The 27734-nt window shown below is 46.4% G+C and overlaps 1 protein-coding gene across 3 annotated transcripts; it reads right to left on the bottom strand.

Annotated features, from left to right (window-relative positions):
- Positions 1-26580, bottom strand: TNNI3K (TNNI3 interacting kinase). 3 transcript variants are annotated; one of them, XM_040072864.2, is made up of 25 exons: positions 26364-26580; positions 25667-25775; positions 24260-24345; positions 22712-22809; positions 22115-22225; positions 18539-18637; positions 18082-18220; positions 15519-15663; positions 15328-15432; positions 14637-14731; positions 13883-14032; positions 12695-12781; positions 12266-12322; positions 11162-11254; positions 11024-11081; positions 10726-10920; positions 10304-10408; positions 6181-6233; positions 5968-6020; positions 4707-4839; positions 3752-3861; positions 2135-2194; positions 1782-1951; positions 825-904; positions 1-708 (listed from the first exon to the last, which is right to left on the bottom strand). In XM_040072864.2, exons 1-25 carry the CDS (start codon positions 26401-26403, stop codon positions 632-634), a joined length of 2508 nt encoding a protein of 835 aa, XP_039928798.1. In that variant the 5' UTR covers positions 26404-26580; the 3' UTR covers positions 1-631. The 3 variants fall into 3 exon arrangements, with proteins under 3 accessions (XP_039928798.1, XP_039928799.1, XP_039928800.1); XM_040072865.2 differs by having other exon boundaries at positions 1824-1951; positions 26364-26474; XM_040072866.2 differs by lacking the exon at positions 22115-22225 and having other exon boundaries at positions 26364-26474.
- Between the last annotated feature and the right edge of the window lie 1154 nt (positions 26581-27734).

The following is a 27734-nucleotide window of genomic DNA, read 5'->3' on the forward strand; positions in this document are numbered from 1 at the left end:
AACAGAGCTGAAACTGCTCCTCCCCATTCAGCTTTTCAGCAGGGGAAACTGAACAAATGGAAAACGACCTCTAAGCTTTGCTTAGTGAAATCCTCCCCGTTTTTATTGCTTCAGCAGTACTGAGGTAAGGGCAGGCGTGTCAGAAGTGTTGTCACAGCGCACCGTGCAGTTCATGTCTGCCACACTGCTCGAGGCCTCCTTGCAGACCTGCTTCAGGGACCAGGGCTGGAGAAAACAACGTCCTCACTAACATCACAGAACCCTGCCTTCAATGGGAAATACTGATTCCTGCTCAGCCAGGGATCAGTATTTTGTTAATTTGAAAATTAACAGAATTTTGTTAACTTGAAAAAAGACCCCAGAAAATAACGGTGTGATTAACTCTGTAATTGCTTCTAGAGGAGGAGCTCAACTTCTGCTGCCCTGCCTCTCTTCTCTGTTTGAATGCCCCACGGTCAGAGCTGCTGCTGCAGAGCAGGGGGTGGTCAGCTGAGGGGGATGCAAAAGCAGAATGCGGGACAGGGACATTTGTCATCAGCACTAAAGCTGTTCATGCCAGGGATGTCCGTGTGACACTCAGGGCCCGTGGGGAGGGCGATGGCCGGGCTGGGGCAGGTGGACGCTCCCTCCCTCAGCTGCTGTCCTCAAAGCTGCCGCTGCTGCTGCAGGAGTGGAACCTCATGGTGCTCAAGGGGTCCGACACGTACCCTGCAGGGGCAGAGAGAGGGTGGGTGCAGCTGGCAGCGTGCTCCCTGCCCTGCAGTGCCAGCACAACAACCCGTCCCAGGCTCCGAGAGCTCCGGGAGCTCTCTGCAGCACCTCACCGTTCTTGTCCACGGGTGGGTACTGGAAGTTCCTTCTCATGTCATCCAGAGACAGACCCTGAGAAGGGGGTTGCCCAGTGCTGTAATTTAAACAGGAGGTGTCAGTTTAGGCAAGACTGATGACGGCACCTCTCCACACCATGGGAACTTTTCTTCCAGAGTGGAAGGAAAGAACCGTACCATGAGACATCAGCCTGGGGCCCGACCACAGCTGGTGTGTAAACAAAAAGCAAGAATAAGTCATGAAGTGAGACCATGACCCCCAGGCATGCTGCACTCAGCCACCCTTCTCAGATAACTGCCCGCAAATACCCCCAAGTTTGGGGCTTCACAACTCTCTCTGGATTGCCATCTTGGAAACAACTCCAGGCATCAATCCGGGCTCAGTGACATGTATTTTATGTGTCACTGCTAAAAGGTTCTTGCAAATACTTTTCTCAGGCAAGGAAGATTGTGGAATTATCTTCCAGTCACGGACCAGACCCACTGTCCTGCCAAAGTGTGGTTCATCCCTGATTCTAGAGATGAGAATTGCTGTGTGCCCTTGAAATCAGTTCTCCCAGAGGCAGGGTATAATACCTCAGGTATTTACTGAACAGTACAACAATATAGAGCCCATGTGTGTCCCTGCCTTAAGAAACATCAGCAGTTCTTACTGTCCTGCAGCCCTGAAATGAGTGATTCCCAGCTTTTAGGATGTACCCTGGCAGGGGCACTCCCAGCAGCGCTGACTCCCACGAACCTCTGTGAGTTCCTTCCTTACACAGTTGTCTCCCACCTCTGCACCTGCTGGAAGGCTCTGGATTCTGTCTGTCTGTCTGTCTGTGCACCTGCCCCTTCCCTTCCCAGCAAGGACACTGTCTCCTTCCCCCGCCGCCCTCCCGAAGGCAGCCGGGGCTCTGTGATGGACACAGCGCCGGCTCCCAGCGGCGCAGCCCCCCGTCTGCCCGTACCCACCCCTGGCACCACGCGGCCAAGGCTCTCGCGTTCAGGGCGTACTCCAGCTCGAAGCGAGTGCGCAGCGCGGCGACGTGGCTGCGCCCGGGGCCACCGCGGGCCACCAGGCAGTCCGAGGAGGAGGACGGCGACAGGGACCCGCTGCTGTTGCTGGAGGCTGGAGACATTAACTAGATTAAAAAAAAAAAAAAAAAAGTATCATTACTGTATATTTGCAAGCCCTTTCGCATCTCTCTTCTAAGTCGTATCCCACTTTTCCAGCAGCTCCAAAGCCACCGCTGTCCCTGTCTCCGCTTGCGCTCCCCGCTGCTTGCACACGCACAGATCTCCCCCGCTGGGAGCCGGGTCCTCACCTCAATATTGCACAGACACTCCTCTAACTTTGTGACCACTTCTGAAAACTCTGGTCTCCCCTGTGAACACAACCGGAAAAGCAGAGCCGGGTTAAAAACAGAAGGTGGCAGATGTGATGTGATTACATTGGCACACAGGGAAGGGATGAGCCACAGTCCCCATCATTTCCCCTCTCTGAATTTCACAGCATCGCTGTCAGTGTCAGTCTTTTCGGGGATCTGATGAAATCTTCAAGTTCAGTGCTGAGCGACAACATGAAGATGTGTGTGCATTTGAGCTTCAACTGCAACTTCATCTCTTTTTCTGTAACAATTAGATTTGAGCTAATGATGACTAGTTCACAAAAATACTACCAATAAATTATTGGCTCTGCTGTTTAGGTTGACTTTCTCTTTGCCCCTGAAGAGGGCTGCAGACACAACAGCAGCAGTGATGAGCAGTGGACAAGTTCCTGGCCAACCTTCCTGGCCAACCTCCTCCCTCTCTTGTCCATGAGAGTTGCACTTGATAAAGCTAAATGTTTACTTCTTTACAGAGCTCAGGCCTTATGGCAGATTCTCTGGCTTTAATTAAAGCTCACAAATCCAATTAGCCAATGAAAAAAAGCTTCTCAGGAGATGCTGCTAATCTTCTAATCACCAGTTCTCCTTTAGAAACAGCTGCTGTCAAAAGTTTCTGGGAAACAGATGTTCAAGCACCTGATAAATAGAAACAGGAACATGGCACATGGGAACTAGTTTTCAACCGGGATGAGCCTTGAACGAAATTAAAGACAAATAAAAGGATATATTCTAATTTGGAGGCATTTCATGGCCATATAGCAAAACCCCTCCAGGTATGCTCCATTTTCTGCCTTTTTTTTTCTCTAAACTGAGCTGACCTTGTGGAGAGTTTTGACCTGTGAGCACCCACTGAGCCCCAAAACTCACCCTTTTTCCATAACAAATGGTAGCAAAACACTTTTAGTAAAGCAAAATAGAGCCTAATAAAGAACAGTAGCAAAAAACTTTTAATAGAAATAGTTTTGACAAGTTTTTGCTCACGTCTTGTGCAAAGTTCTGGCCATCCATGGGCTGATTGAGCCATCAAGTGTTTTATAGTTCTGTCCTGAGTCTCTAAAACACTGGCAAGATGAAGTGATATTGGAGTCACACTGATGGGTGACAAACTGCACTGGGACCTGAAAAAATGGTTTCTCCTGGCAGAGTGGCTGTGGGAATGCTGACAAGACCCAGGGACTGCACCCGTCTCAGTGCTCGCTTAAGTCAACGCTTTGATATGACACCTGATTAACAAATTCAAAATGAATGTGTGTTGCATTCCATCATTAGCCATTCCTTACAAAAATCTGAGAGCAGCAAGGAATTTTCTACTCATTCTGTAACTCTAGTTAAGCTCAAGTCATAATCGGCAATACATAATTAATTAAGTTTTGTCAAAAGGCTAAATGTTAATTTACTTTCCTCCTCAATTCACCAACTCTCCTATTTCCCGACACACCCCATTGTCTGCCTGGGGGCGTTCTGCAGTGACCCTTCCCCCAGAGCCTGAGATTTTGGATTTGGGGGTGTCAGGCAGAGCAGTGTGCCCGCTTTCCCTCTGCCAGGGCCACTCACCTCAGGACAGGCGTTCCAGCCCCTCATCAGCAGGGCAGAGATGGGCTTGGGGATGGAGTAGCCGATGGGCGGGCGGATGTGGTGATACGCCATGTCAGCCGCCGCCGCCGCTGCAGGGGAGAGCTGGAGACAGTCAGCACCCACGGGAGCCAGGAGCAGCCATCAGCACCCATGGGAGCCAGGAGCACCCATCAGCACCCACGGGAGCCAGGAGCACCCACGGGAGCCGCCAGCACCCATGGGAGCCAGGAGCACCCATCAGCACCCAGGAACCCCTCTACCCACTGCTGAGACACCCAGGAACATCCACAGGAGCCAGGAACCCCCCTACCCACCGCTGAGACACCCAGCAGATACGTAAACCTGCTGCTGGGCCATCCAGCTGATGAATAAAGGAGGCTGGATGGAGGCTGGAGGCTAAAGGAGGCTTTTGCCATCCGACCAAGAGCAGAGTGACGTGCCCACCACCATGGGCACAGGCCCAGCCCTGCTCAGGTCAGACAGCAGCGAGGGTCTCTTTGGCAGAGGGGGCTGAACCCTCTCTCTGTACCTGTGCTGGCTCTGACCCCGTCCTGCAGCACTCGTGACCTCTAACAACTCTTGTCAGACATCCAGGGCTCACAATCTCAGGAGGGCAAAGCGCAGCCCTGGAAATGCTGCTCTGCTGTTGTACACCCCCTTCCTCCCCAGTCTGTGGAAGCTGTCCCGAGGCACACCAAGGACGTGTACCAAGAAATGGCTTTGCAATCCCAACCATCATGAGAGACACAGACATCCTGCAGTCAGTGTCTTGTTCCTGGTCCTAGACCCAGACAGGAGAGCTCTGTGCTTTCCACCAAACGCACTATCTCAGCACTTAATAACACACTTCAGCAAGTCATTGTTTAAAATGACACAGTGTAGCCACTTCTCGAGTTTAGAAACGTTTTAAATATTAATTCATTGAGCATGTTACCTGGTTTCAGATGAGCAAATGGAATTTCCCCTGTTAACAGCTCCCAGAGGCACAGAGCGTAGCTGAAGACATCGGCTTTGATGGTGTACCTCGTGCACTGGGTGAACACCTCGGGGGCCATCCAGCGCAGGTTCTGACACCAGGAAACACCAATCACACATCAGCAGGGTTGGCTTCCTCACACAAGCACCTATCCCTGTATTTGTACGTTTGTTTTCCTCTGTTTCCTTATTTCCTGCCTCCATCACTCCATGAAATAATTGGAAATGTGCCAGGAAGAACTTTCACCTGGCTTGCAAGATCTGGTCTCTGTGTCACTGTGCATGACGTGTAACTGCATTGGCTCGGTGCTGTCTCAGCTCCACTGGGCCAGGCTGAGCTGGCTTTGAACAACACAGCAGAGTGAGAATAAGAACAGAGCCCCAGGCTCAGGATCTGGAGACCACATCACATGGTGTGAGAGACAATGCATACATGCCACGTAATGGGAATTACCCACTGCAGAGGTAAAGGCTGACAATAGCTGCATTGGACTGGGGGCTGCTCTCCTGGGGTCCTGCTGCTCCCTGCACACCCCAGTGCTGAGGCTCCTCACAAACCACCCGTCTCTCCCTGGGGTGACGGCTTCAGGGTGGATTTATAGAGCTCTTGTGCTCCCTGCTCCCCACCCACACAGTGAGTGCCACTACAGAGTGTGTAAGGGCTGGCTGCCAAGGCATCGTCTGGCACTGCCCACTCCATCCCATCCATCACCCATCCCACCCCACATTAACAGCTGGGATGATGTGAACATTCCTGGCCAAGGAGGGACACACAGGACACATCTGGGCTCAGACCCATGAAGACAACAACTGTCCTGTAAATCTGACTGTGAGCAATGGGCTATTGTGAAGAAAAGAACAGCAAAATAAGGGAACCAGTGCTGAGTAACTAATTCCCTGTTAGAAAAGAGAAACCACCTGCCAGCAACATGTGAGTGGGAAGAGGGGATTAAAAATAACTCTTTAGTAAGGAACTGGAGCAGTAGCGCTCCAAACACAGCCTTATAAAGCATTGTTTTCTGCTGCAGATGTTATATCCCTCATCTCTGCTATTAAAGGCAGAGGAAAAAAATAAAACCATGACAGAGGAACTTTGAGACAGATTAAATACTACACCAGTCCATCTTTTCCAACAAACGTATTTCCAATGTATTCTTCTCCTAAACTGCGTTTGCCTGTATGTTTGATATTAATTATGTGGAACAAAACAAGAAACAAACCCCAGGTTGTTTTGTCATGTTGTCTTCATCCAGGGATTGAAGAAATCGAGATTCTGAAACAGAGCAAGAAAAAGAATTACTCTCAGGCCAATACAGACACACCCTATTATACAAAAGTCCCATTTTAAGTCCTACAGGACCCTCTCAGTAACCACGTGTTTAATTTTAGAGAATTTGGGGTTAATTTATAAGTGTTTCATAAAACCTCCTTACCTCCAAAATCAGCAACTACTGCATGACCATCCTCATACAGGAGAATATTGTGACTGGGGAAAAAGAAAACTGTAGGTAATTGTTTGATAGTGTCTTAAAGATGGTGAATATGTTACAGTTTTTGGGTCACAGCTAAGCATTTGAGTTCAAATCACCTCCTTGGGTAGCTAAATGTCTACAGGTGCCTCTCATAGTTATTGCCAGAAAGTACACATGACCCCTGAGAGGGCAAAGCAACCTTTGATTTGTGTGCAACAAATCCAGGGAGAGACTTAGAAACTGGCAACAAAAACACAGGGTTTCAAACAAAATGGAAACTTGGGGAATGATCCACAAGTTGCTTTAGCTAGGCCACGAGCTTCCAGAACCCCTGGAGATAAAGGTTTCCCTGCCCAGTCACTACACCTTCATGGCACAGGGCAGTGGAAGGGCTGAGCAGATCACAACACGGATGTGCAGGAATGTGGACACAACAAAGCTCTCAGGAAATTTATCAAATGCTGACTGAGCCAAGAAAATTCAGAAGAGTGAAAAGTGTATGAAAAACCGAAATGAAAAAGTTGGCGAGAGTTTACATGAGGAGGGAAAATGGAAGTAATACTGATGGTCTCTACAAAAAGCACAACTTGCTCATATTAAAGCTGCAGATACAAACAAGAACACTCAAGTGAGGAACACAAATTTTACCAGATAACAGTTCTAAGACAGAAAAAATTTAAGCTCTCCCAAGCAGGACTCCTACAAATCACTGTCTTCAAGATTTCCACCTTCACCTAAACCCAGCCCTTGGGATGATAAATTTAATCATAAAAATGTAACCATGGCTCTCTTGATTTATATTTAAACTGATTTTAGCTCTCATTCGTACTTTCCATCAAAATATTGACGTGATTTTAGTACAACATATGGAATTGTTTTGAGACCCACAGCATACGCCAAATGAAAATATGAATCGGGCACAAGGCTGAACAGAGAGACTCCTGAAGGCTGTGCCCCAGGCTGGGTGTAGGTACACGAGCCACACAGAGACACAGCCTTTGCTGTGGCCTTTGCTCAAATTCGGCCTCTGTCAGTAGGGACAAAAATTATCACCATGTCTCAATGTGAATAAACTGCACTCAGCCCTAGCTTCAACTTCAATCTATTCCAGGATTCTGTAGACTTCAATAAATCCAACTTGACAAGTCGAGACATAAGCAAGACCTAGGCTGACAGCTTTTGTGGAGAAGCAGAGAAATCAATTGAAATTCCCTTCTTCTTCATGGCACGCCTCAGCCTTTCATAGAATCCCAGAATCTCTGAGACTGGAAATCTCCAAGACCTCCAAGATCACTGAGTCCAACCTGCGACCAATCCCCACCTTGTCCCCAGCCCAGAGCTCTGAGTGCCACGTCCAGTTGTTCCTTGGACAGCTCCACCACCGCCCTGGGCAGCCTCTTCCAATGCCTGGCCACCCTTTCAGGGAAGAAATTCTCCCTGATGCCGAGCTTGAACCTCCCCTGGCCCAGGAACCAACAAAGGGTGCCAAAATATTTCATCTTGGCGCTGAGTGCGCTGATGGGCACAACTGAGAGCAGGAAGCAGGCTCTGGCAGTGTTTGGTCAGTCTGGTACCTCCAGGGAACACTACAGCTACTGATTTTTCAAGTTAAAAATACACCTTGCAGAGATAAGGCTTGGAAAGTATGCATCTTTAAAATGCTGTTATTGCCCCAGCAGCATTTGAAAACCTCGGATGAAGCAGCTACTCTTAAGCTTGTGTTTTGAGAAATACAGCAAGAAAAATCCAAGCTGAACTGAGCTGGCAGAAGACTGAATCCAGCAAAATCAGAAATTAATTTTCTTCTGTTCAGGTCACACAAGGCATTGCAGTAGTGAGAGCAGGCATAGTTCTCTTCATGAAGGAGGAAAACGAGATAAGAACGAGGAGTGTGCAATCATCCTGGCTTTGTGAAAGGACACGGTTCTGGGGTCTGCCAGGCACGGAGGCTTCTCTCTCCCAGGGCAAGTGACAGGCTCAGCGTGTCCCTTTCCCAGGGATTCGGGCCATTAAGAGATCCTTCTGCCTTTCAGACGCTGTGGGTGTAATGAAAAGCAATGGATATTTTAAGATTTCACAAGGGATATTTCAACAAAGAGGAGTCGCAGACTCCATCCCCATTACCACCAGGCTGCCATCCTCTCTTTCATCTCCCTCACCAAGCAGCTCTCACAAGTGTTCACAGATAGTTAGAGTCATCAAAAGCGGGTCAGTGGCTCAAAGGCTTCCTCCAGCCATGTTCAGCTGCTGTGGCTTAAATTGAATGGATACTAAAATGGTCTCTCTTTTATTAAAGTGCTATAATCATCGTGGCTGCCATCCCTCACCATGGCGTAAGTAGTAATAAATTGATGCATGTCACCATTTCTGATGGCTGTCAGAAGTGAAAAGCAAAATAAAACTCCCAATTATTCTTCAAATGGAAGGATAACCCCTTTTCCAGGGTAGAGACACGAAAGATTAATTTTCTTCTCTATGCTGTCAAGCCATATTCCAGGTTTATTTAATGCATTGTGTGCAGTGCATTAGATTTCAGAACTCACAAAGGTGGCTATGAGTTATGTGAAAATTTAAGATAAAAAATATGAGGCCCCTGTGAAGCCACTGGCAAAACTTAACATGGAATTTTACTCTTAGTCTTTCTCTTAAGCTGTCACAAAGATTTTCATCTGGTAATTGTGCCTGTGGGTTGGCTGGGACCCACGCTGCAAACATGACCCCTGCTCTTGCACTAAACTTTCAGAAGTTGAGCTCTCCCAGCAGCACACATCAATGGCACCAACGACCCTAGAGCACATTTTCTTCTGACCCTCACAAATACCATTTGTGAGAGTTCTGCGGGGCTTTCCGGCTCTCCAGAAAGATGCTGGTTTGGGTTTTCTTTTGTGGAGGTCATTATTTAAAATCCTTCAGTGCAGAACTGTTCTTCTAATGGCCACCAAGGCAGGGAGCTGCGCTGGGAGCTCCGAGCCTTGGCTGCCCTGGAGCTGTTCCACAGGCTGCCGTCAGGCACGGGGCTCTGGGCTCCTGCCACTGTCCCGAAAGCAAGGCTCTCCCTTGGAACAACACAGGTCTGGGGCCTGGAAGGCCTGGGCAGGGATGCAGGGATCTGAGGGAGGCTCGAAGGATAGTGAGGATGCCATTCCAGCGTGCCTGTTGCTCTCAAGGGCTGACAGAGATAAGGATCGTGTTTTGGCTTTAGCAAAAGGATCATTTTCATCTCCAATCCTGCAATCAGTGCAGCTCAGGTATTTCATCCCCTGTTGCTGAAACATGCACAAGACAGTTTCCATAGCTAGACCAGAAAGAGCAGGCGGTTCCCTGCATAGCTAGAACAGAAAGAACAGGACTTTCCTTCCATAGCTAGACCAGAAAGAACAGGATTTCCCCTGCATAGTGGAACAGAAAGAACAGGATTTCCCTTCCATAGCTAGAACAGAAAGAACAGGATTTTCCCTACATAGCTGGACCAGAAAGAACAGGATTTCCCTCCATAGCTAGAACAGAAAGAACAGGATTTTCCCTACATAGTTAGAACAGAAAGATCAGGATTTCCCTCCATAGCTAGAACAGAGAGAACAGGATTTTCCCTGCAGGTACCTAAGGACCGAGTGCTCCCGCTGGGATACCACCAGAGATGGATGAGTCCCAGTCCCGTGGGAGATCTCAGCTCCCAGAGGGGAGCAATCAGAGCTGCTGTTAGCTGTAACAAAGGAGCCAAGCAAACCGAGAAACACCCAACTCCATGACCAGAGGGAAATATTTACAGTGAAAGAGACAAAGCAAAGAGACGGAGATGAAGTGAGGAGGAAATGTGACCAAGTGCTCTTTGACAGCAGCTGTTAGGCTGAAACTGAGCAGTGGAAAACAGAGATTCAGGAAAACAAACAGAAGAAGGTAAACACTGCAGCCTTCAAGGACAATCACAGCTCCGAAACTGACTTTTGGGGTTTCCATAAAACCTCTGAGATTATTTTCAGTTGAGTGCTAATGAGACACAGGGGTTGCAGGAGGCTGCAGGGTGTTCCCTGTGGATTTGAGCTTTCATGTTGTCTAAATTTTTAGGTTAAAGACAGAAACTGACCTGTTCAAATCCCGATGTATGATGGGCTGTGTGAGATTGTGGAGGTACTCCATGCCTTTGGCCACATCTACAGCAATGATTAATTTAGACTGCAGATCAAGAATTCTGTATTTTGTAAAAAAATAAAAGATTACTTGAAGTTAATAGACAGTTGAAAATTATTATTCTAAATAATGGAAAGTTTAAAATTGTTTTACATACAAAATGTTACATAATCTGTGTAAAGTAAATCTACATACTGTAAAATAATGCCAATAACTCTGTGATCACTTATTCATTTACCGTGTACACCCAATAAACTGAACCAAAGCTCAATATTCTCTAGTGTGTTCCTTTCTCTGTTGTCCTGTGCTGAAATGAGCATTTATGTCAGCACAGATTCCCTCCTCTTCCAAATTGTGTAAGGTGGATGAGGGCAATACCTCTTCTGCTCGTGGAGCAGGGAGAAGAGCGATCCCCCGGAGATGTACTGGGTGACAATGGCAAACTGGCTGGGGTCATCCAGGCAGGCCCCCACAAACTGGATGACACAGGGATGGTTCAGTCGGCAGAGAATGGAAACCTCACGGCAGAACATGTCCACGTCGGACTTGGAGCAGTAGGTGTTGGCTCGGTAACTTACAATTCACAGGAGAGCAAGCAGAAGGCAAAGGTATCATAAAATACGGGCTTTTGAAATACTTCAAACCAGGTCATTGGCCAAGCAGGATGTGAACTTACCGTTTGATGGCAACAATTTTATTTCTGCATCGTCCCCTATAGACTTTTCCAAAAGACCCTGAAATGGTTTAAAACAAATAAGCTCAAATATGTTTGCTATGAACACCAAACCTTCGAAGTGAACGCACTTTCTGGTACCTGAGCCGATAATCTCGTGGAACTCTATCTCGGAGAGCTGGAGGTGGAAGTGCGATGGCAAACCAGCGCGGAGGAGGAGGACATCGGCCTTTTCTGCAAGAGAAACACCCATCCCACCTGTGAAACGCGGGCAAGGAGAGGACCAAGCACAAAAGCACTGAACTTCAGTGAAGGTCACAGAACTTGGACGGGGAAAGCTGCTTCTTCCCTGCAAACTGACTGCTGGTCCTGCTGCCTGCTGCAGCAAAGCCCAGCGACACACAGACACATCCTCGCAATCCAGAGGTGCTCCCGGCACTCCTGGCTTTTGGCGCCTCTCAGCAGCGAGCACTGTCCCACATTCCCAAACTCTGCTGTACCATGGGATGGCAGCACAGAATTCCTTTCAGGGAGAATTAATTCCTTCCTTCTGTGTAGCCAGTGCTCATTGCTGCTCTTGGGGATGCTGTTCCGGAGCCGACTGCCTCTTGGTGACATGCGCAACCTGAACTTTGCAACTGAATTTAGTTGTCAAATGTCTCCATCCTGTTGATCTTTTTAGTTTATGGCTATAAGGTTTATCAGAATATATCTAAACAGAGCATTGTAAAGGATGTAAGGATTTGATTATATCCAGAGTGAGCATTTAAAGTGGAAAATTGAAAGTACCACCTAAAAACAAAGAAGAAGTATCTTAAAATACCTTAAATTATTATCTGAATGTTTCAGCTGTATTTGTTTCAGAGTAACACAAATTATCTTTGGACAGATTTTTTCTTACAAGGATAATCCATGCATTTCACAGTGTGATTTAAATGATATTTATTTGCATTCACGGTAAAGTGGGTGTTTCATTAGTGCTACTTCACATCACAGTCTTTTCTCAAAGAAATAAAAAGAAACATATATTTTTTAAAGTGAATGAAAACAAGGCAAATACAGGAATTGTCAATATACTGAGTAACAAAACTAAGTATATTGTTTGCTAAAATTAGCCCAGGGAAATGGAACAATGTACCATAAAAAGCCCAGGAATAATGAATCCTGTGTAGGATGTTCAGGCTGACAAACACATTGGATAAAAGGACAACAAAAGTTCATGTTTTCCCCTGCCATTGCAAATACCTTTTGTCATGTTTTTAATCTTCCCGAGAGGGGATGGCACTGACACGTAGGAACCGTCTGAAATAAAGAACAGAGTGAAATGATGGAGTTCAGCGACAACAAAAGTGATGGTGCTGATAAATTAATGAGTCAGTGATGCCAGAAAGAATTAATAATGAAGGTGAGCATCCAGATAAACACACCAACACCTCTGATGGGAGCTGGGGTACAGTTAATTTTCCCCACTAGGCACAGCACACTGGGGTGCTGTATGGCTGCAGCCTCAAAAGGAACCTGTCTATGGCCAGAAAGTGGTGAGTCCCATGACAGTGATTTTATTTGTGACAGACAGGACTGACACAAAGCTCTCTGACATGGGTGGAGCACTTCCAGAGAATTCAGCAGTCTTTGGATCAGACCCTTGGAATAAAATGATTGCTCAGCCCATACCTCCTCCAGGCTGGGAGTATTCGTTGCAGGGGGATTCGTCCTGAGGTCTCTTGTAATGCTTCAGGAGAGTCACAATTGCATCATGACCTAGGAAAGAAAGAGGAAATACAAGGATTTGCAGGAAACTCACAAGGCTTTAAAAAAAAAAAAAAAAAATTATACAAAATCAGGAGAGTTTAAAAAAAAGTAAAATGTGCCTGTAAAATATGCAAAGACATGGTGGTGCTAATCTAAAGCTACTGGGACACTTAACTGGAGAAATATGGGAAATTTCAGCCAGTAAAAACAAGCATGTTATTTTCAAGAGTCCACCTACTCCTAAAAATGCAAGATACGGCAAAGGAAAACCCTGCTGCAGAAATCCTGCAATGGAAGTTGACAACAGTCCTCAGTGGGCCTGACAAGGAAAACCAGTGCCTGTAAACATTCTTTTTGTAGTCCTAACCCAGAGAAGTTTGCACACCTACTGCTGCAGATGGAATCTACACTTGCCCCTGCCCCTTGGGAGACACCAGCTGGCAGTGGGGTCACCTGCTCAGGTGTTTGATGCGCAGAACTCTGCCCGGCAGCATTTAAAATTCTTTCCTAAACCCTTCCAAGATGAGTTTTCCTTCAGTAATTTCATATGCATTATTTTGCCAATAATCATGTTTTGAAAAGCCTTGCACACTCACAGTTTTAATATGTCACAGTCACTCTCACAACACAAGGCACTGCGGGGAAATGTCCCAGAAGCTACAGACTCAGAAACAAGATGGGAGCTGCTACCTGGCTGCACATGCAGCACAGTACAAGAGGATGCCTCACTTCGACCCAGATTTGCAGGAATTCAGGATTACTGGCTGATTCATCGCCCCTCACAGTGTTCAGCAATGAAATGAGAACCCGTGCATGCAGAGGAGAGCAGCCCTTGCTGCACAGGCTGTGTGTCTCCTGCTTTAGCAGCACAGAAACATTCTCCTTCTGGGGTTTGTGCTGGATTAAAAGATCTTTAACAGAGATCTGAGATGACAAATGGAAGGGCAGGGGTCTGTAACCCTTGGTGCCATTCCCTGGGGAGCAGATGGCAGGAGCTCTCTCTGCAGGCACTGGCAGGTTATTTTACAGCATTATCTCCTTCCCATGCTGCCCTCTCCTTCCCACAGAGCTTCTGTGGGTTTTGTAGCAGAAACCAGAAAACTGAAATACCTTTCTCATACGCCCACATCAAGCAGGTCTGCTCATCCTTTTCTCCACTGGACCTGCTGGGATCACAAGCTACAAGATTCATATCAGCTCCGTTATCCAGCAAGAACTGCACAAGGCGAATATGGCCATGGTAGCAAGCACAGTGCAGCCCTGGAACATCAGAGAAGTGTGAGGAGCACAGCTGTCAGAGCGTGGCAACGGGACTGCAGCAACAACGGTAAAGTGCAAATTGATCTCCCCAATAAATACATATGTTGTCAAAAAAAAATACCTGAGGCAAGAGGTGAAAATTAAACATTAAGGCCGCAAGAACTAATCTATAGCCTCTGCACAATGTGCCACCATTTACTCTGCCACCTGCAAACCACATTTAACAGCCCTGTATGTGAGAAAAAACAAACGGAAACAAAGGCAGCTCTGTGCAGTGGGGACAGAAAGGTGTGCAGCCCTTCAGACACCGCCTTCCAGAAGCCCATCTCTTTGCAGAATAATTTCTAACACTACTTAGAGCCCCAACATGGGAGGAACAGTTTACACCAGGTTTTGTTACTCACATGCACCCTAATGAGCCCGATACATCCTCACTGAAGTCTTAACACTTCCGTGCCTCCTGTAAAACTGCTTCAAGAAAGCTGGGCTCTGTCTGAAGGGCACTGGGGTGCTGGAATTACCCTGGAAATCCTGATGGTGTACGGCCTCCCCGGATTTTGGTGCTGGTATATACCCTCACACACAGTAGGTATGATGATGTTACCTGTGTGCCCATCTCTCCCCTGGTGATTGATGCTTACAACGTTCTGGTCAAGGAGAAACTTGACAAGTTCTATGTTCTTTCCATAGGTGCAAGCGCTGCAGATGTACAGGGAGAGGTGAGTGCTATAGTCCATAAAAGAACTACTTTGGGTAGCCAAAAATTTACAAAGAATTACACAGAGATAAAAATGCAGTAAGAAAGGATCATTAGAATTGTGCAAATGCATGTTTAATCCACCAGAGCATATTAATTTTTATTGTTTCAGTGACATTCTAATTATTGCTGAATCTCCTCAATTTGCACCCTTGTGCAGTCTGTGTTGCAAAGTGCCTCTTAAAAAGCTCTTTACAAAATTCCGGCACCCCAACCAAACCAAGTTCTGCCACCTGGTTTCTCATTCAGAGCACCCGGCTCCAGCAGAACTCCAGGTGGAACAAGCTCTGATCTCAGCTCCCAGACTGGACGAGGAGAGGAACCAGGTGCAGGTGAACCTGATTTCCACTGCCTGGTTCTGCTTCTTACTTCGTGCCCTGTCACGTATCTCCTGACACAAACTCGCCCTGGCTGTGCAGCTCCCTGCTCGCTCTGCCCCTCCTCACCCGGCTGCTGGTGAGACGTTTGTGATTTTGGGCGTTGTGCTGCACGCACGTCTAAGTGGAGCTCTACTGATGATGGCACTTGAACACCTCACCTGTGGAAAGCTGTTTCACTGAATATATTTTCTTTAGTGAGACTTTCCGTTCCTGAGAGCTGGATTATTTCCTTGACAACTTCGAACTTCCCGTTGTAGCAGGCACTGAAGAGGAAGCCAGCAGAGGGGTGTTAGCAAAGGCAGCCCTCCCAGAGCCCCAGACCTGCCCAGCAGCTGCTCGGGGCACTCACAGGTGCAGAGGTGTGTCTCCATAGATATTCACCACGTGGGGCTGCACTTCGAAGCTGCTCTGCAGTAAGAACTTCACAATATCGTGGTGCCCAAATCGAGAGCAGAAGTGCAGAGGCACGTGATCTTCGTTGTCCTGAGCATTCACTGCCGGTTGACCCAGAAAAAGACCAGAGAAAGGATTTTATCCTTAACACAGCGTGTCTGGGATTGTTTCAGAAATTTCGTAGAATTTTATGCGTTGTGTCTATGCATTTTGAGACCTCCTGGAAAAATGTTTGTGGATGTATTTGTTTACAATTGAAATTTCTGTGATCTTTTGTATATCAAACCCACGTTGCTCTGTGCCATCTGCAGTGCACTGTCAAGGTGATTTTCTGAACTTGGGGCGTGACTGTTTTCCTCCCGCTGCAAACTTACTGAGTCTTTTGACTAAACTTCCCATGAGGGAATTGTGAGTTACAAATGGCCCTTCAAAAGAGCAATTTTGAAGCAACAGCGAGATAATAACAACTTCAACAGAACTGGGAAAGTCCAGGCAGCACAGAACTGCTGGCATCTACCAGCAGTAGCAAAATATTCCAAGGGCAGTTGCACAGAGTGTCCCTGGGGGATCCCTGCTCTGCAGGTGGGGATGTTGGAGACTGGCAGCTGCCTGGCACATCCATGCCAGGGAGGTTCCTGCCTGCTCACGGGACGGGCAGCAGACGCGGTTTTGGGCTGGCTGGCGACTCATGTTATCTTAAAAGAAACAGTTCAAGTTTGTGACCCCAATTACTGGTCTGCACTGAACAGTGCCAAATTTATTCATGTTTTTTCCCCAGTTCCTTTCATTTCTGGGCACTAAAGACTTTTCCTCTGCTGCTGCATTTACAGCAAGTTTCAAAGTGTGCTACTTTAAGAGCAAAAGGCTTCCCGCTTCCAGGCTCCCTTTTCTTTTTTTCTGTGCTGAAGATTCTGAGTTTAAAGAACAGGACCTGAAATGGTGCCCCAGATTCTTTCCTTTTGGAATAAACTCTCTAACAGAGAGCAAACCTCCCACTGCCTTGTCAGGATGAGAGGATGTCTCTTTTTCCCCCCTTTGTTGCAGTTATATCAGCTCAGTCCACACACACGAGGCTGAAACGCCCTGAGCTTGCTACTGGAAACAGCACGCACAGACCTGACCATGCTGCTTCCCTCCATGCTTTGTACTGCATGAGGAGGATGTGTGATTGCAGCAGGGCTCACAGAGAACGTGGTGCACTGATGTACTAAAGAGCAGTACGCTTCCAAGAAATGTACTGTTACTTTCCAAAAAACCATTTCTGTCTCTTACTCTGAGGAAAAGAAATTAATTCTTAAATAATTTGAAATTTGCTCAGTATTTCACAGAATCATAGAACAGCTTGGGTTGGAAGGGATGCTGATCTTTAAGGTCCCTCCCTGTGGACCGGGACACCTCCCACTGTCCCAGGCTGCTCCAAGCCCAATGTCCAGCCTGGCCTTGGGCACTGCCAGGGACCCCGTGCCAGGGCCTCACACCCTCCCAGGGAAGAATTCTTTCCTGGTGTTTAACCTAGCCCTGCTCTCTGCCAGTGTGAAGCCATTCCCCTTGTCCTGGCACTGCAGGCCGCTGCAAATTCTCTCTCTCCATCTTTCTTTAAGGCTCCTCTAGGTACAGGTAAGAATCTCTGCATTGATAATCACAACATGGTGAAATGTGACCTCTGGGCTGTAACATTTGTATGCCCTTGTGGGATGTGACACAGGTGTCACAGCAATGGAGGAGGGAGCCTGGAGCGTGGCACACTTGGTGCCCTCAGCCTCACTGACACAGCAAAAGCAGAGGGAACGGAGCAAGAGGAAGAACGCAGCAGGACCACAGCTGCACACTGACACTGCTCACAGGAGAATGCATTTTAAATATTGTACTCATGCAGAGTGTAAGCAATGAAGGGCAATGTCCCAGCCCCGGTGACATCACTGTGAGGCCACCCGGACAAAGAGCTCACACAACGCCCAAAGAGTGCTGAGAGACCTCTGTGTCTGTCCAGCCCACCAAGCCTTCACACAGGCAGCTTCTCAGACAGAAAACGGCTCACAGTGAAGAGGGGGAAGCTTGTGTAGCATAATAAATCATGCGCTAAAAAATCCCCTTTTCTGTGGAATTTTGACTTCCATACGAATTATTTTAAATTACTTGTTGCATAATTTTGACTTAAAACCCTTCTCCTGTACCTCATTCACAGTTCTCTGTGCATTGGAATCACTTTGACTACATATCTGCACCAGATGGCCACATGTTCCCTGCCTGGATCAATGTCTAAATAATGAGACACCTCTGTATATTAATCTGAATCCTGTTTTCTGCCTGGTTTTCACTTCTACCTTATTACTGAAAATAGAGTAAACGTGAGATGACAAAACAGCATATTCAACCAAGGAAAACTCCAATGGCCATTTTCTTGTTCCAGTTGTCCAAAGATGATACACAGACACACAAACAAAGAGTGTGTGTTAAGAAGCTAAGACTCTGTCTAGAAAACACAATGTTAAAGATGATTTTTTAATATATTTTCTTACCATCAGCTTTGCTTCCCTCTTCCACCAAAAGCTTTGTGATGCTGAGAAAGCCTTTGGCAGCAGCCAGATGGAGAGGTCTGTCCCCAACTTCACCACTCGCATTCACATCGGCTCCGAACTTCAGTAAGAGGTGGGTTACCTAAATAGTTAATTAAGGCTAATTAAAAGATCCCATGAAAATAAAACTTTGACAAAACCAGATACAATACTGCATCGGGAAATACCATACGTGAGCACCTCGGTAAAGCTGAAACAGGGAGGAGAGGCTCAACGGAAAACTGATTTTTGAGTTACGTGTCTATAAAAATATTAAAATCCTCAAAGGGAGGCTCGTGCTCACCCTGATAAACATTCCCTGAGGTGAGGGAACACCAGGCGCGTTTGTGTGGGTGAGCAACCGGCACGAGAAGGGAACACCCGCAGTGCCCCCAGGGCAGGGGGGGGAATGCCCCGTTACCTGCTCGTGGCCGCAGTAGGCAGCGATGTGCAGCGGGGTGAAGAACACGGCGTCCTGCACGTTCACGTAGGCCCCGTGCTGCAGCAGGATATCCACAGCCTGCGAGGAAAGCAGCAGCACACGCCGGTTAGGAGCGCTGTGCCTGCATGAAATGCGCTCAGCTGGTACAGCGGGACTCTGAAACAGCATGCCTCCAGCTTAAAAAAGGTCAAACGGCCCCAAACAAACGAGTTATAAAGGTGTACAGCACGTACAAGCGATTAGCTTACAGTACTTGAACTGAACACTGAATGTCACTGATGCTTTATAAATGAGCCTGAAAATCGGTGTGCCACTGAAAAAACTGATCTATGAAGTAAGGCGCAGAAATGGCTGGCTGGATATTCTCAGAACAACCTTTAATTTTCTTTTAGCCGTTATGAACAAAGACCTGTAAATATATCAGAGATTTTAGAAGTGAAAAAGTAGCACAAAATGAAAGATCCTTTTAAATTCAAATGTGTGAAGGTAAATCCTCAAACATGGAAGGATTTCTTTGTATTTTAGAAGATAAGAGCTCTTTGGCTTCAATAAATAACCCTAAGTGTTTTTTTTCAAATTTCTACTCTTTTTCTGGTCCTTCAGGAGGCCCATGTGTTTCTGCAAATCTATGAACCCTCAAGAAACGCCTTGCTGCACAGCTGCCCAAATGAATGTAACCACTTTGGGTTCTACACCGAAGCCTGAGGGCAGCTGGTTCTTCTGAAGCAGAGGGAGTCCTGGGCACACCACGGGCTTGTGCTAGGGATTACTTCAGGAGTTCTGCATATCAGTCTGATGGATGCAAAGCTTTGAATGTCACGATGACGAAAGCACTGGACCCTGGGTCAGCGCAGTGCAGGGCTGAGCAGGATGGGGCAGGGGCGGCTCCTGCACGGTGCTCTTCTCCCGGTGCCTGCCCAGAGAGCCCCCGGAGGATGCCAGCTGTGCCAGCTGTAATGATGCTCTCTGTCACCTGCTCTCGGCTGGGACCTCCAAATCGTGTCAAACCTGCAGCAGCAAGGACAGTCAGCTCAATCCCTGCAACTCTCCAGTGCTCAGAGAACACAAACTCTTCCCAAGCAACATCAGTGTACAGGGACTTCTTCTTTACGCAATTTCAGTTATTCTTTTTTCATATGATGGCCTGAAGATATTTTCTGCATAAAGTCTGTGCCCTGAACATATGTAAATGTGTCCCTTTCCCACTAGTTTTAACCATTTTTCTATGGCATCAGCTATGATTTCCCCCGGAGGCAGCACTGCAGGGCCAAGGGTGGAAGTTCTGCACCCTCCCTGGAATGCTCCCAGCGCTGTGTCACTCTCAGTGGGATCCCCCTTTATGCACAGTCACCATTTCCCTTGCTAAATGTCACGTGTGTTGGCATCCTTTTGCGGTGGATCCTTTTACTGCCAATCTCAAAAAAGCATTTGAGTACATAATAAAAATCTCCAGAAAGGTCCTCTGAGAACTTTGAAGAAGCTGCTGGCTCTTCTCCAGCAACAGGCACTCACAGCATGGGTGGGAATATGCTCAGGTAGGAAATAAAGAACACACTCAATTATTTAGTTCACTGCGTGTCTTTCTCCACTGCGTTTCTCATGTCTGGCCCATTTTCAATATCTTGGAGGGCCAGACGTGGGAACACAAGAGCCAGCCAGCCAGGGATTTAATGGTTTGGTGGCTTTCAAATGAATCGTCTAAGACATTTTTCAGCAAACTACCATGATAAAACTGAAGTTGTGGCTGTTGTCTCCAAAAAGAGACGTTTGGGCCTGTGGCTTTTACACTAATATGACTGAAATGTCTTTGGATTAGCCTGATTTTAATTTAGCCATGAACTGTGAGGCTGTAACACATTCAGGGACGTGACCAAAACTCCAATTCTCCTTAAACTCTCAGGGAGCTGGAATTCAAAATTTAGATTCATCTAGAGGCTTTCAAGGTGGATCTTCATGATAAAAAAACTGTGTTGAGTGATGTGGATCCATCCCTGATGATGAACATAAAACTATATGGGTTTTGACACATTTTCCAGGCTGCAGCGATGGCAGCCGTGCTCGCTGCTTTGTGATCTCCTGATAAATAGAATTTTGTGCGCTGTACTAAGCAAACTCCACTCAAGTGTAAATGATGAGAGGGGTACAGAGACAGGCTTGATAGTCTCGCAGACAAGATGTCTTTCTAGGAAAGAAAAAAGGAGTCTTAGAAAGCACTGAAAGCTGTCAGAGGCATCACAAGTAGGAGGCTATGCTGCAGGGATGTGCAAGGATAGAAATACTTCAGAAACTAAGGAGGAAAAAAAGAGAGATTTTTATCCTCAGGAGACAGACAGTGAGTGAAGGTGAAGCTTGTAGCCCAGGGGGCATTCCCAAGCTGCAGAGAAAGCAGCTGGGTGGGCAGGTCAAAGGCAGCCAGCAGCGGGGTTCACACCAGCACAGCCTGGAGAACAAGGGGAACTAATGCTTCCCTTGTACAACCAAATGTTATTTCAAAACAATACTTTAAACAACTTGTACAATAGGCTTACTTTGCATTTTTTCTTAAAATTCCCTTAAAAAGGTTTATTCAGAAGTCTTTTGAACACTCAAGTCAATGGTGTTCACTTCGAAGACAATTAATTAAGCCACTCTGAAGATTAGAAGGAGCCAACAAAAAACCCCATGAGACAGATACAAGGACTTTGTGTTTTGGAAAAGGGCAAGGGATAAAAAACTCATCCTTATAAGAGGGGTTGAAAAAATTATTCCATGTTTCCATAAATATTAATGAAATTGTGGATAAAACAAGCTACTTTATCTGTCAGAGGAATTTCCAAGCTGACTGAAAAATTCACAGCTATGTAAAGAAGGAAGGCAAGAGCTTGGACTATAAATCCTTGGTCCCCAGAGCAGCAGATGAACCAAATGAGTTATGTGGAGTCCCACTCCATTTATGGAGATGCTTCTGATACAGAGCTGATCATTCCCAAGGAAGAAATAAGGAACTTTTCAATCCTACTAATTGTTTATTTCTTACTGAGTTAATAGACTCATCCTTGTTGGGTTGTGAGAACACAAACTTACCCATAACCTCAGCAGGAGCTCAGGACATGGGAGCAATAGCAGGTCTGCCTTTGGAATTTACAGAGAAAGGCCCAGAAATGTTTTAGAAATTACTTGAAACCCCAGAGTGCTCAGACAAGACCACTCGGCACTGCCCACAGAGGAGACATTAAATACTTGTGAATGAGAGTCAGGGCTCAGGTTAACAGCTCCACCATCACAGCTATCAGAATCAAAGAATCACCAAGGTTGGAAAAGACCTCTGAGACCTATCAAATCCAGCCTCTGATCTGTGTCCTCTGTGCATGTTTGTTCAGTGTAAAAATATATGCACAGACGTGATTTTCCCAAAATGCGGGAAAAAATTAAATAAAATCCAGCTGTACTTTACCAGTTCTGAATTTTCCTTTGAAAGACATCAACATAAACCAGAACGACCTGCCAATACGAGCCCTCCCCTATTCCAGCCCTGCACAGCCAGAGACAGACGGATGGACGGACGGACGGACGGACCTTGTGGTGGCCGGCGATGGTGGCGACGTGCAGGGCTGTCAGCGCCCCGTACCCGACCTGCTGGATGTCAGCCCCGCCGTGCAGCAGCGCCGTCAGCAGCTCCGCGTTGTCCTGAAACACACGGATTTGACCCGCTGCACCCCCGGGCCACGGCTCCCACAGCTGCAGGGAGCGGCTCCAGCCCTGGCCTCCGTGACACCGCGACAGCAGGGACCAGCCGTGACCCGGGCTCAGAGTGCAGCAGAGGCTGGGCAAGCTCTGCCCCGGGCACCTGAGCTGCCTCTCTTCTGCTGTACTGAAGCCTGGATGTAAAAATGTCTCTGATTTTATGGTGGCACCGGACAGCTCCTCTCCCTCGAGTTGTTTGGATGTTCCCAACAGTAATCCCGGAGCGTTATCCTACCCCATGGATGACACTGCAGAAGCACGGGCTGATTCCTGTGCACGGGCTCTTTATGGAGCATTTTCCTACGCACCACAAATGTGGAATTTAGATTTGCACCTGAAATAATGACTAGAGAGCTCATCTAGACAGTTCAGACAAGTCAGCTGCTCAGTTCTGATTTCCTGTCATCAATCCTATTTAAAATACTTTACCTTATAAGCTGCCAAGTGCAGAGCTGTAAATCCATTTCTCGTTAGTCTGGATGGGCGCAGCCCTTTCAGCATGAGCGTTCTGATGTGTGATTTGTTGCCTTTAGAGAGAAAAGTGGAAAAAAAGTCAGTTACAGGAAAGTACATGCAGATGAGGTAAGAAGCTCCTGTGTGAGTTTGAAAGCAGAGAAATAGATACCTCAACTGCTGACCTGAGGCAAGAAATAAAATATATCTTTTGAAACTTGGAAATGATGAGGTTGATGGGAATATCTCGTTGGCCGGGACAGCTGTGGGTCTGGCCACAGACCAGGTCACTGTTTGTTCACACTTCAATGAGGGTTTGGTAGGGGCAGCTGAGCTTCTAGAGAAGCAAACTCCTCCTTTAACATCCAGACCGTGCTGCAGAGAGCTCCATGAAGCAGAAGGTGCTTCTGGAACCTCTGGTTCCTCAGGCACTGAGCTCCTCTGCCCTCTCAGAACTGGAGCGTTTCCCTCCCTACACAGGACATCCTCACAAGGACAGTCATTTCAGGGAGTGCTGGTGTGAGTCCATTAATGTGGTCCAGGCAAGCAGCTTTGCTCTGACCTTTTTGATGCACTGAAGTGAATAAATACATAAATTCCATAAATTCATCTGCCTTCTGGACAGTGACCAAGGACAGTGTCAGATCTAGTAGCTCTTTGCCCTCCTCCAAGCATTACCAGAACTAATAATTTGTGTGTGTTTTCTTAAACTTCCTCTCAGCTACCCCAACTGCTCTGATGTTCCCATGTATTGATGCCATCCTTGGGAAGGATCTTGCACTCGAAAATGACAACTAAGGATCCACTCATTTTTGAGTAGTGGCAGGATCAGGTTGTTCCTCACGGTGAACATCTAACAAAGGTTGATAAAATCATTTATGCATGTCATTAGTCAGCACTTTGCAGAACTGAAACCTCAGGGTAAAAGTCTCTTTGCCTCTCTCAGCCAATTTCTGCTGAAAATTGTAAAACAAGAGCAAAGCAAGTGCATGAACGAAAGACTTGGTGTGGATAACAGAGCAGCTGTGTGGATCCAAGTGGAAAATCCCGCCATGAGTATGTTTTTATGAGCATCCCAGAACACATCTTTCCCTCTTCCCTCGTGTATTCTGATCTGCTGTCTGGAAAAGCCCCATCAGCTGATGTTTGTCACTAAAGCACATCAGTTATTCTTCTTTTAATCAATGTGAAATAAAGTACAGATATTTTCATTACAGTTAAAAAGGTGGTGGTGTGAGTATAGCAAAGTGCTGCTACAACAGGGTCCCTGTCCTGGAGCCTGAGCCACGGGCAGAATCCAGAAATGTGGAGCCAGAAATGCTCTGTTTGGATGAGTTTGGGCTAAGGAATGCACACAGCAGCAATTCTGGACGAGTTGAACACCTGCAGTAAATCATGCTGCATCACCAAGCAGAACTCTGCTCAGAATGAAGAACCAGCTCTGGCAGGGCTCTTTGTAACTCGCTCCAGCCCTCTGGCAGTGCAGCGGCTGTCCCAGGGCTTCAGCCCGTTTCTGACACCTACCCCCGCACACGCAGCACAGGTGCAGCAGCGAGAGCCCGCTCTCCGTGCGGTAATTCAGGTTGACTTTGCAGAAGGCCTCATCAGAGCTGAAAAAAAGGCATTTTACAGATGATTACTGCTTTCATCTTTCAGCAGAGCTTCTTGCATGTGGGAGACATTTAAAAGAGAAATCTCAGTGTAATTTTTTTGAGACACGAGGCCGAATTTATACCAAATTTACAGTCTGTAAATCTAGAAATACTTTACTACTATCAGGCTGAGTGGTCCAGATTTATTGTTTTCTGAGAAATCCTGCTATGCAATCACAATATATACATTCTAAATTTATCTAAACTAGGAGAAATAAGAGGAAAGACTCTTTAAAAATATAACAATCCCTACAAAGCTCAGCTTCTGTATTAATGCAATCATAGCTAAGAAGTATTTTTAAAATGCCTGTATTGATTTTAAAATGGTGAACAGGACATGCATAGAGCAGGGGCCGTCTTGCTAAATGAAAAGAATAACCAGGAAAAGCCTATCAAAAAGTGAGTTTATACTCCCCAAATGAGATCACAGGGACAGTGGTCACTGTGCTTGCTTACAGGTTGTTAAATGAGACAATACTTGGGCATTCTTTTGTCATCGAGCCTTGCGAGTTTGCTTCAGCACAGACTGATTTGTTACGGATCCATCAAACACTCTAAGTAATTACACTTATTGAAAACTAAATACAGCTACAGTTAATATTTCTTTGGAGAATCTCGCTTTTGGCCTGCCCACAGAAGTTTGGGATTTTCCATTCAGTATCAGCCCACCCACGACCCTGATTTTGCAGAACACTTGGATTTCTGTAGCTATAAACCCACGCTGAGGGAGGAGCAGCCACTGAACATATTTAACAAGGTTACAGTTATAAAAAAGTGATGTTTCAGTACTTTTCTCAACTCATGTCCAGCCTGTGAGCCGGCTGTTGGCTGCCCTGGAGCTTGCAGGAAATGAACACGTCGGTGCTTTACTCAGCCGCATGAGCTACCCTGAGAAAACCACTACAATCCCGGCTCTGAACCCACCACTTTTGTGTTTGCTTACACTGGTGCACTTCAGCAATATTCCTGGCTGCAGAAACACATCAGCAAAACTGCAAAGTGCACAGCAGACTCAGACACTGTACTGGAGCTAATTGTTTTACAAAAGTATATAGGCGTTTGTTGTAAAATATTGGCATTAACAATCAGCAGCCACTAATTTTGGTACTCTGCTGTGGGGCTCTGCCCAGCACTGTGATGACGTATTCCCAAAAATAGACATAAGGAACATGCATTCCACACGTGAGAAACTACGTCCACATAAAACACCTGAAATTACTGTTTTGTAGCAAATAATCATTTGAAAGAAATCAATGAACAGATCCACGGAATATTTTACCTGAAAACATGCTTTAACTCTGCCAGCTCCTTTTCCTTGATTTGCAGGTCGTCCTCCAGGCGCTCCGTGACTGTGGCATAGGATTCACTGACTTTCTTCTTCCATTCATCTACAACAAAAACTCCCAATTGATAAAACGCTGCAAAGCACCAAAATCATAATGTCCCAGTAACCAAAACACTCGATTTTTAAACACCCAATTGTACAATTTCATATATATTACTATTAAAGTTTAAAATATTACAGCTATTAAATTGTTCCTGCTGCAGCCAATACAGAAACATATACAAGGATTTCAGAGACAGTCTGTATGTATGAATCCTTACCTGAAATATTTTAATATTAAATAGTATTCAAGAGAAAACTTAAAGCTCAGGTTACAATTGTTAGCTCTTTTTTCCTCAACAGACACAGAGCAGAAAAAGGCTTGGAGATTTAAAGGTTTTCTCATAAGTATGAGTTAAATCAACATAGCATACAAGTTATTATGACCTTATGTAACTGCCCAAATAAATTTAGTTCAGTAGCTTTTTTGGCTTTTTTGTCTTTTTCACAGCCTGTATCTGGGTTAAGTCAAGAACAATACCTGAGCCTTGAACTCAAGAGTAAAGCAGGAATGAGTTATCTCCTGAAATACCATTTGCTCCTCGCCGATGGATGGATGGCACATTGCCTGTAAAAAAGTGACATTAGTTACCCGTGCAAGTCTGGGTTGGTCTAGATTTATAATTTCCCATTTGTCCAATATATCTTCTTTGTTTCAGCAAAGTTCTTGCAGTAATATGATTCCCTGTTCAGGGGCAGTGACACTCCTGCTGAAAAATACTTGTGATAGTCTCTGGCTAAAAATAAACACTGTGCCAAGAGGAATGTCACGCAACAATAGCACGGAGTGAAACAGCCTGTGCAGTCCACTGAGGTAAAGGCACAGGAACACCCCCCCAGCTTGCTCAGAAATCTCCTGTTCATGCCCACACAGGCACTTGCCTTCATCTGCTGAACACTTGCAGCTAGTGGGAAGTGGGAATTTGGCAGCTTGCTAGCGATTTTGTAGAGAAAAGGGAATTTCAGCGGCTGAACCCCAGGAGTTCTGTGAGGGTCCCCGAGGAGTGCAGGGGGTCCCCAGCTCAGAGAGGCCGGGGATGATTGCAGCTCAGACCCCCCGGCACAGGGGAGGCACCGGGAGCATCTGGGGATGGCCCTTAGGAATACATCGTTCAAAGTGAAATGCAAATATACACACATAAATATTTACATAGATGTATTTATATTTTTATGCATTTAAAGTGTGGTGATTGACCTTGGCAGCTGTTCTGTGTGTGAGCTCCCATCCCAGTGAAGGATTTCAGGCAAGCAGACATGCCAATAGAACACACACCTCTAAAACCTCCCACATGCTGCATCCCGCTGTAATAACCTCGTGCCTTGGCAGCTCCTGGCACTACCAGCCTGTCCCTTTCCTTGCACAAATTCACACATGAGTCCAAGGATCTAGTTCAGAAGAGTCTGAACTGCTGTGACAATGCATCCTGCGATATTTCACCAATGATTTAAAGAAAGGCTCCAGCTGGGCAACTGATTCCCACATCCAGTCACCAAACAACTGGGAGAGCTGAGGTCTTAAATGTCCTTCCCAGGGGGAGTTTACAAGAGTAAGTCTTTCGAAATTATTTCAAATTAATCAGAACATATCCACAATTAACATGTATCCACACCTATCATTTACTTGAAGAAGCTGTAAGTTGCTCAAGTTGCTCCCGTAAACTTCATTGCCGTTCTGTGACATTCAGGTATGTGCGAGGACATGAAAAGGGTGCTAAAAGGAAATCGGTGTTTTCAGAAGAAAGCAGAGGAGCCCTGTGGCCCTGCTAAGGGAGCAGGTGTTTGCAGCGGCTCCCCCATGGCAGCAGATGAACAGCAGCAGCAGCTCTGTGCTGGTATTTTTGCTCTCACAACATTAGGGAGGCCTTTGCATGGGGGCTCGATTGTAGAGAGCAAAAAATGAAGCTCTTGCATCAGAGGTTTGGGAACGAGAGGCTGGAACCTCTGAGCTCGAGCAGAAATACCC

The sequence above is a fragment of the Hirundo rustica genome, chromosome 9 (genome assembly GCF_015227805.2).
Source record: "Hirundo rustica isolate bHirRus1 chromosome 9, bHirRus1.pri.v3, whole genome shotgun sequence".
Taxonomy (NCBI): domain Eukaryota; kingdom Metazoa; phylum Chordata; class Aves; order Passeriformes; family Hirundinidae; genus Hirundo; species Hirundo rustica.

Coding starts and splice junctions, on each gene's coding strand:
- TNNI3K (XM_040072864.2), bottom strand. CDS start 26,403: ATGGGAAATTATAAATCTAGACCAACCCAGACTTGCACGG. Junction 15,664..18,081: donor AGAGGGAAGCAAAGCTGATG/GTAAGAAAATAT, acceptor GTCAACCGGCAG/TGAATGCTCAGGACAACGAA. Junction 2,195..3,751: donor GCTGGAACGCCTGTCCTGAG/GTGAGTGGCCCT, acceptor TTGTGTTCACAG/GGGAGACCAGAGTTTTCAGA.